The following is a 9,384-nucleotide window of genomic DNA, read 5'->3' as shown; positions in this document are numbered from 1 at the left end:
CTTCGCCTTATTTGCCTCCAAGGTTGCTCTATTTGCTTCCAAAGCTTGAGCTTGCTCAACAGTTAGCACGTCTTGGCTAGGATCAAGAATCATATACAGGATTCCTTGGGCCTTGAGATGCTGACGGACATCACGAACCCACTTGTGATATCTAGAGCCAGTTGTTCCCAATGGAGCAAAGTCCAGTTTGTTCAGATTACTCATCCTTGAAAAGGAACAAGAAAAATGGTTAGTTTCGGAGCAAAAAGGCTACCACGAAAACAAAAAAAAATTCTTAGCATAGTCGCTCCTACGAAATTAGGAATTTCTGATCGTAATCGCTCCCAAGAAATTAAGAATTTCTAAGCGTAATGGCTCCAAAAAAAATTCGATTCCAAGAGGTATTGGATTAGATAAAAACAATGATGTGTTTGTGGTCAATCGTATCTTCTCAACAAACTCTAAGTTTGGACGTCTCAACAAGCTCCAAGCTTGTTGAGATAACACGAACCCCCACAGTTCGGCTTAGGTCTCCCCTTTGAAGAAGAAATTGAGGTAGAAGAAGGGAGATTGCAAGTCCCCGAAGAAAAGAAAAGAATTGAAATCTTAAAGAAAAGTACACAAAAGTGGGAACTTTAATGAAAAATTACCTTGAAAAGGACAAACGGGGGTTGCCGAAACTTTTGGCTGGAAGTTGGCCGGAAAAATTTGCTTCTGGCCGGTGGTTGGCCCATGGTGGCCGGAATTGGCCGGAACTGCCCTAAATGACTTCTATCTGATTTTCTGCTTGCGGTTTAGTCACTTAGGAGGCCGGTTTGGTGACTTTTAAACCGGTTCTTGAGGTTCTGCTTCCGGTTCCTGAATTCTGGGATCGAAGTGCTACTATTGACAAAATTTGGTGGCAATCGGAGGTCAGGAAGACGGTGAACTGGTGAAGAATCTAATTCTGCTTCCGGGGGTCGGTTCGGTATTTTTCTGGCCGGTTCTTGGGATTCCGCCGCTGATTCTGGACTCCTGGGATCAAGGTCTTTAAGGTGTGTGGCGGAGGAAGAAAGGGTTTCAAGGTTTTGTATTCAGATTTAGGTTTTGGCTATTTGTTTCAGGGTTTGTCTATTTGTTTCAGGGTTAGGGCTTCGCGCTAATAACGTGTTTTAGGAAAAAGGGATGCAGAGAACATCAGAGAGAATTGAGAGAATGAGTTGTGTTTTCATTGATAATAGGGGCCTCTTTATATATAGGATTACAAGCATAGAATCAGAGTCTTACAAGGAAACATAATCGTACAATGATTTGGATATCTTTGAAGATATCTCCGAGAATATTTGTGAGACTAACCCTATTAGGCTATTACAACTCAGACAAGTAACTAGAGTTTGGGCCAGAAACACAATCTAGGTGTCCTTATTCTTAATTATTTTTAATTTTCTTTGAACTTTGATGGAATGAAATAAAAACTTGCATTACTAATTCGCTTACCTATTGATACATATCCTTAAAAGGTTTTGTTACCTTATTGATATATATCCATAATGTCATTTATAATAGGCTGGTGTTATTGACACACCCATTTTCTCTATTCACACACCCCCTCTACTTTTCTGTTACTTTAATTCAATTTTTTTTTACAAATCACCCTAAATACCCTCCCTTGCAATTCTTTTATTTTTCTTTTTCTTTTTCTAGTTTTTTTTTTTTTTTTTGCTTTTTACTCTCTCCAGCGTCAATGGCAGTCTGGAACTGTTCTGTAGTATGTGTGAAATTTCCAGTAATTTCGACGAGAAGCTATGCTTTGAATAAATCATAACAAGTATTTTGCACGAAACTAACCTGAATAATTTGAAATTATTCAAAATCGAATTCGCTAATCATTTCATAATTTGGTTGAAGTTAGAGTGTGAGTTTCTACATTGATGTTAGAGGAGAGGATGGTCCTAAATTTTAGGTTGGGCAATCTAATTTGTCTTCTCTTAAAATATAGTTAAATGGAGTATCCTAGTAGTCTCTTACTTCTCTACGCCATAACTGATCTGGTCTTGCGGGAATAGGAAAATAGAATAATCAAAGAAACTACTCGTATGCATTTGACCAATTGGCCTATAGAGGAGCTTTGGAAGTCTGGAAGGTCCAGGCCAGGAATTTAGTGTTTCAATTGATATTTGTTGAAAAGTCTAAATGAATAATGTTGTGCTTCATGAAATTGTCCTCCATCTATTTTAGGGCAATTGTGTGACGTTGCAGAGGAAAACGGTGTATATAGGATTGATGCCATGGGATACTATCGGAACTGTATAGGCTGAACTTTGTTGTCGAGTCGAGATTTTAGCTTAGATCAACAGAGCCTTGTATCCAATGATTTAGTCTAATTTTCCATTTGTTGTTTGTGTTTTTCTAAAATTTTCTCACCATTTGATACAGGAAAGGTTCTGCATCCTAAAATTCATTTTTAGTGTGTGCTTTCCCTCATTGAACAACATCAACTGAGGCTTTTGATCTCATGATCTACACCTAGAAATATAAAGCACTTTGTTTATAATTTTCGGTACAAATTCATAAGACTTCTTGTAGCCTGATTGATTTGGTTTGAGTTTCAGCCTAGTAGTTTCTTCTCCAATGCTTCAAGAATAACCATTTTGGTGTGTTCATTGGATTCAAGTTCACCGGAGAATTATTTCGTCTGGCTGCGTATGTATTGGCAAATCACAATTGTTGGTTAATTTGAGAGCAAACAAAATGTTTTGGATTATTGATCCTTGGCTATCTACTTTGTGGATTCGTTCTCACATTGGCCTTGTGCATTTCTGGCATTGCAAAATTGGATGCGTCACAACAACGTCTTGGATGCGTTGCAAAATTGCAGGGTTGGATATAATCAACGCTGTAATCCAAATTGCAAAACTTGCATATGCACCGACTTTTTCCCTACAATCCAAGTGAAAACCCAAAATCTTTATTCAAAACAAAGAGACATTAGTTTCAGATCTGAGTTTTGTGTACATCTATTCCTATGAAGCTAAACTTGAATAAGAATTTTTCCTCTACATATCAGCATTTATATCTTGAATGCAGCAGATACCTATTGTGTGTCCCAATTAGGAAGATTAGCAGTAGCTTCGTTCACCATCTTTACAAGGGTGGCCTGCAAACAAAATGAGCTAGTTATAAATGAGAGATAGTTTACCATTGTCATTCATAAAACTAAACCACATGAACAGTTGAAAAGACATCGTCAAGTGAATAAGTTTTAAACAATGCAAACAGTTAAGAAATGTTGTCAAGTGTTTATAAATGACTAAAGTACCTCCACATTTCTAACATTACTCCAACAAACGTAATCCAAATTTTAGTAAGCAAAAAATTTCAGATATTTTGTTGGAAGGCATAAGCAATATAACCCCAAGCCTTATACATAATAAATAGTCTGTCTGATAATTTAATTCGTCAGTAAAATTCCTCCCAGCACCGAGACAAAGCCATGGCCTGACCATAGCTTTACAGGGAAAGAGAAATTGGTTAAAGATACCAAGGACAACCACCGGTTTGATACCATAGTCTAGGTAGCCCATTTATTCTTCCGTGGATAGTACATGTAGCTACCGTGAACATAGCCATAGAACTCACCCTCCCACCCAGCGATGCCATTAGCAGTAAATACAGGCAAGGTACAAACTCCCCACCCACACACAAGAAAACCAAAATATAAACAAAAAAATAAATAAATAACCGATGCATAAACATTCAAAGGAAGAAATTTGGTGTACTTCAGCTTCTCAGAGCTATAACAATAAGAAATCACATAGGCAGTATGAGCATTTAAAGCCTGAATTATGGAGCAATGATATTTCGAATTGTCACAAATGAAAACAAGCAATGCAGAGTTGCAGACATTTATTTGAAAGTCACACCAAACATAAAAATTAGAAGATGCAAATGTAACACGTCTTTGACATACCACACTCTCAGGAACCCCAGGAGGGGGTAAAGGAAGGTTTCTTGGCGGAGGTCCACGCAGATATGATCTCTTATCGAATCTCCACTCCCCAATTTTTCCATATGTGAGCTCACCCTAAACAGTTGGCAAGTTCAGACAACACTAGCAGTAATAGTGGGATATACGGTTATGTTTGAATGTCAAGAAATAAAAAAATTTGGCTCAAGTCGAGCAGTTTAGTGAGGAAACAAGAAACAGAGAGGATGAAGAAGGTGGCTCTTAGTCATGAGTAACCCAAAAACATGTCCAGTCTTTATCACAATACTTGAATCACAAAACCATAACAGAAAATAGCCAAATAGGGGAAATGAATGCATACCTTTAAGTTGTAGTCACACCCATAAGTATAGTGAATAATAAACTTTTTACCAATTTCCAAATCCCAAGGGGGCTGAAAATTTAAGACAATAGAATTTTATTCAATGAACTTGTACATATCGTTGCAGTATCCTGAACATTAATAACACAATATGAAAATTGCTTCACAGGGTAAGACACCAAACCTGCAGCATGAAGTCCTTCCGAAGAACATGCTGCACACCATGCAAAGCAGATGCTACAGCATAAGCATACCTTAGCTCATAGAAATCAGAAGCAGAAAGATACGTCAATGCTGATACTTTAAAGTGCTAGAAGTGAACTGAGCGGAGATTTAAAGTCACAGAAACTTACATTTCTAGCACCCATCCAAAAGCTTTATCAGTCTCTGTGTCTTCTTTCATGCTCAAAGAAATATTCATCCATGTCGGAGCAATCTTTTCCAGCATATCCTGAAAGATTATATCTATTAATTCATCATTTCCAGAAACAAAATATTATACATACAAATCATTAAGAGTCACTGAGAAGTCCCTGTATAATGACAATGGCAACTGGTAAAGAGGATGATCACAGAAAACAGGGAATACTATCAATATCAAGATAAAAAAGGAAAACACCACATCAACAGTAAAGCAACTTAAACATACAAATGCCATCACATAAACTAGATAAAGCCAAACGAACTACAACAGTGGAAAAGAAAAACTACCTTCTTGATAATTACTGGAGAATTTCCAATTGGATCAATATTTGTGACCGGGCCATTCTCTTTGGGGTAAAACTTTCTTATGATCTTCTCATTCTGTGTAGGTTTAATGTAGAAAAAGGGGAAGGCAGCAGGATATCCTCCATGGGCCAAATTAGGAAGAGGATTTATAAATATATGATCAGGCTCTGCCATCAACACATATCTGGAACAACACAAGAACTAAAAGGTTTTAATGCTTAAGTAGAAGGTTTTAATGCTCAAGATTATCAGATATGCAGAAACTCACTCTTCCTCAATTGTAGCCTTTTCCAGCCATTGCACAAAAGCCCATGGCCTATTTAAGACAATATATCCCTGTATACATAAATTTACTATCGCATCAGGAAAAGTAAAGGTATACACATAAAATAAAAAAGACAAATATAAATCATCAGAAGAAAACAAATACACAAACAAAATTCTTTAGTAATTAAATAAACATTATTTTCTAATTGCCCTACCCTTAAACATATTTGACTGATAAATAAAGCAGTAGAGCCAATCAACAACATTAGGTATGAGTCATACAGCAATAGGGGATAGTAGAGATATAAACTCTGACTCTGGAAAAAGCTTCCACCACTATACTGATCTTCAACTATTGCCAGGCAAGCTTTGGGCTTTGAGCATGAAGTAACTTACAGTTACACCCATTTGTTCAGTCCAAAAAGGAAGAACTTATGTGTGATTATTAAGAAAAGACAGAAAAATCTAGAATAGTTGGGTATCTGCATATACTTCAAAAATTAACCAAAACATCAGAAACTTTACACTGATGAGCTAGTACTTAGTGGAAAGTTTTGTTCAATAGTCTCCCATGTCAACCAATACATAGCAAGTCCATAAAATGCACATAACATGCATCAGTTTAAATCCTGCAAATCAAAATACTTGTTAATCTTGTCTAAAATGCATTGCTTTTCCTCCAGTCTTGACATCGCTCTTAGCTTTTTTAAAACTTTGCTCTTTGTTTGGACTTTTCATCTATTTCTGTCTTTTATTTTTATCAGTTCTAATAACTCCCAACTTCTGACTCAGTCCAGATACCTAATATTACCTAGACCCCGTAGTTTGACTAGTACATGAAGACTTCATATAGTGAAAAACACACAATGCAATGAACATGAACCTTGGAGAAAAAAGAAATCCTAACTAAAAAGTAGAAAAAGAAAGAAAGAATTAACAAATGAATGAAATATAAAGAGGAGAGATGGATTATAAGTAACTAATAAGTGAAAGACCAAGAAGCCTAACCCGATCAAGACCGGCAGGCAGAGGATCAACCACCATAGTGGGAATCTCATCCATCAAGTTGTCAGGTCTTCCCGAATGCAAAATTCGAGTAAATCCTCCCATTTCTGATCCAGGCATGTCCTTCTTCTTCTTATACCAATAATACATAATGCGACACTGCCATTTACTATAAGGAGCATCCGTTGCTGTTAAGGCAACATGGAATGGTGCTTTGGAACCTTTGACTTTCACATTCTCAGGCATCTCGACAATGGGGTCAGCCAGCAAACGACTGTTACTATTACCACCTACCCACTTCCCAACAGATCTATAGTGGAGTATCATCGTCAAAAGATTGTAAGTGGCAAAGAAAAACCCAAAAGCCAAGAGAACCAGAAGTAATGGTGAAGCACGCCCCATGTTCTTCCTCCCAATCATTGTTTATCAAAAGAAAATAAAATCACAGGTTTCCTATTCTGTAACAGCTGGAATGAATATTTGATGATTTTTCATTCAGCTGTTCAAAACATAATGTAGCAGCGACATTAAACCCTTCCCTTGTCTTGTACAACTTCCAGAAAAGTTGTTGGAGTAGCCTACAATTTGCAAGCTCCAATAAGTAAAGAAAACAAATCCAATGAATTTAACCCAGATAAACTTAAGAACTGAAATAACTCAAAATCTATCAAGCCCATGTAAGTTCATTCTTATAGGTTCGCTGCGTGATAGAATCGCAATTAACACTTAACATTTTCTAGCTTAGAACTTGAAGAGAACTCTTCAGGTTGCAACAAAGTATAAGCACTAACAAGCAATTTTGTATCTTTTAGAGATGTAATGTTTACGTTTTGGGTCCACATCGAATCAAATTTTGAAACAAGTATAACAACAACACTCAAAGTGATTCCGTAAACACATGTAACACATGTCAATTCCTCCTTTCAGATTCCAGAGCACAATTCAGTGGCCACATTGGTTACCAGAATCAAGAAAAGAATATTCATAATCACAGATCAAACTCTAAACTACATCAAAATTCATATTACAACAAAAGTTAATCACACTCTTAATATGTCCATGTAGAACATGAAATTTAGATATTCAAATGTGCATGGAATTAAAAAAACCAAACACAAAGTTCATACCTTTAAACAAGAAGAACCCAAGTGAGAAACCCAGAAAAGAACAAATGCAAAGACCGAGATTGAGGTGATGAGCAGAGAAAATGGGGGTTGCGAGACGACCTTGACGGACGTGCGCGGAGGTCGAGGAGGTCGAGGGGAGAGAGAGAGAGAGAGACAAGCAAACGGGTTTTCGGATCAGACAATAAAGAATGAGACTTGAACGGTTTGACAAAGTGGGTGTTGTACTGTTGTGCTTCCAATTCTGTCTTATTCGGCTACGCACTGTGAGTCTCTGACTGACCTTTTCTAGGACGAGGCTACCATAATCGAGAAGCCTAATCCATCTATATTTTTCTTTTTCTTTTCCTTTTTTTTTTTACACGTTCTTCTTTTCTTTTTTAAGATAAGAGATAAAGGCAAACGTAAAGCTAAGCCTTGCTAACAAAAACTTAAAAAGTAAAGAGGAAGCAGTCGCCATCCACCTCCACCGCGAATCCCACTCCCTAATTGAAAGAAAACTTGCTCCGATAGAATTAAGAGAAAATAAATTATCCGTTTTTTGTTATTTATAAATTTTAGTACCTCACGTTTCGAAAATATCATAACGGTAACAGAGGTTCTGACTTCTATCGAATATTGGTACCTATAGCCGTTAGCTCAATTACGGAGGTTGCCAGCTGGGAATTTTAAAAGGGTATTTTCATTCTTTCATGGCTTAATACATTATTCTTTTCTCTAAATATTTTTTTTTTCCTCTCTCTGCAATAATATATTTTACTTGTTCTCTCTTCTTCTTCTTTTAGGACAAACCAGAAAAAACTTTGACAAAAACTTCATAGCAAAATTGCAAACCCAAAGAAGGGAATGAACGAATAATGTAGAGAAATGTGAGAATGGATGAAAATCTAATCCGGTCAACTTTTTTTAATGAAAAACCTAGTAAAAATTCCAATTTTTTCTGGTTCAAGATATTAGTCCCACTTCTTCTTCTTCTTCTTCTTCTTCCCAATATAACATTAATCTCCGCAGCTCTCTCTCTCTCTCTCTCTACACTAAACCCTTTGCAACATTTTCTCTATCTACATTGAAGCTTTATCTACTAAGAAGTCAACTCTTGACACCTCGAAAATAAAATATTTTGAATAATAATTCATTCGAAACACTTTCACTTCACCCAGAACAACCTATCGTACAAACCAACAACTTAATAATTTTCACAAATCACACGAAAATTAATAAGGAAATTCCAGGGTACTATTTGTGGAATTGTAAGGTGTTTTTGGTTTCTTTCTCTTATTAGAAACCAAAAATACCATGCTAGAAAGCATTTCTCACTTTGTTTTGCATCTAGGAGGGTGGGAAGTGTTCTTAGAGGTATGATTTGGTTCTTTTTGGAACCAAACCGATGGGTATTCCTTCCTTTCTCCACTCTTTTCTCTCTTGACTTGATGCTTTACAAGTTTATGGCTTTAATTTATGTAACTATGAGTAGTGAGTAGTGGAATTCATAATGTATGAGCATGCTTTTGTATTTTCATGTTGCTAGTTTAATTTTTCTTCATTTATGCCATTAGAAGTCACGATCTATGTGTATATATGGATATTGAAATATTATGAAATGGTAGCTAGAAGTCATAAACTCAGCTTACTAAAAGCATGTGCAACATAGAAATGGTGATTAGAAGATAACCAAGTGAATTACTTGATTTCCTTAAGAATGAATCATAATGCATGTATGTGTGAACTTTGGTAAACCGATAACCAAGGAACCTAGGTTTGCATTTACGTAGATTTTACTTTTAGCCGATAACTAAGGAATGGGTAAAAAAGAATGAGCATATGGAATAGCTATTTCTAATAACCAAAGGTAGTTTAGAACACATGTAAAAGCATAATACTTCTCTGTATCTACTTGTTGGAGCTGAGGGGCATTTCATCAAAAGCATGTACATTTTGCATCTTGTCATAAAGTTTGGCACAAGGGAGGCTGG

General features: G+C 36.4%; 1 protein-coding gene across 1 annotated transcript; it reads right to left on the bottom strand.

The window, feature by feature from the left end:
• Positions 1 to 2,457: 2,457 nt before the first annotated feature.
• Positions 2,458 to 7,708, bottom strand: LOC133717927 (hydroxyproline O-arabinosyltransferase RDN2). The gene is made up of 10 exons (XM_062144688.1): positions 7,415 to 7,708; positions 6,291 to 6,865; positions 5,284 to 5,351; positions 4,998 to 5,199; positions 4,640 to 4,737; positions 4,471 to 4,540; positions 4,287 to 4,358; positions 3,929 to 4,042; positions 3,053 to 3,115; positions 2,458 to 2,898 (listed from the first exon to the last, which is right to left on the bottom strand). Exons 2-9 carry the CDS (start codon positions 6,705 to 6,707, stop codon positions 3,053 to 3,055), a joined length of 1,104 nt encoding a protein of 367 aa, XP_062000672.1. The 5' UTR covers positions 6,708 to 6,865; positions 7,415 to 7,708; the 3' UTR covers positions 2,458 to 2,898.
• Positions 7,709 to 9,384: the final 1,676 nt, after the last annotated feature.

Source organism: Rosa rugosa, chromosome 6 (genome assembly GCF_958449725.1).
Source record: "Rosa rugosa chromosome 6, drRosRugo1.1, whole genome shotgun sequence".
In the NCBI taxonomy this organism is placed as follows: domain Eukaryota; kingdom Viridiplantae; phylum Streptophyta; class Magnoliopsida; order Rosales; family Rosaceae; genus Rosa; species Rosa rugosa.
The sequence above is the reverse complement of the archived record's forward strand: the minus strand, read 5'-3'. Positions and strand labels throughout refer to the sequence as shown.

Coding starts and splice junctions, on each gene's coding strand:
- LOC133717927 (XM_062144688.1), bottom strand. CDS start 6,707: ATGATTGGGAGGAAGAACATGGGGCGTGCTTCACCATTACTTCTGGTT. Junction 5,200..5,283: donor AAGGCTACAATTGAGGAAGA/GTGAGTTTCTGC, acceptor GTGTTGTTCCAG/ATATGTGTTGATGGCAGAGC. Junction 3,116..3,928: donor CTGGGGTTCCTGAGAGTGTG/GTATGTCAAAGA, acceptor TTTTGTTTGCAG/GCCACCCTTGTAAAGATGGT.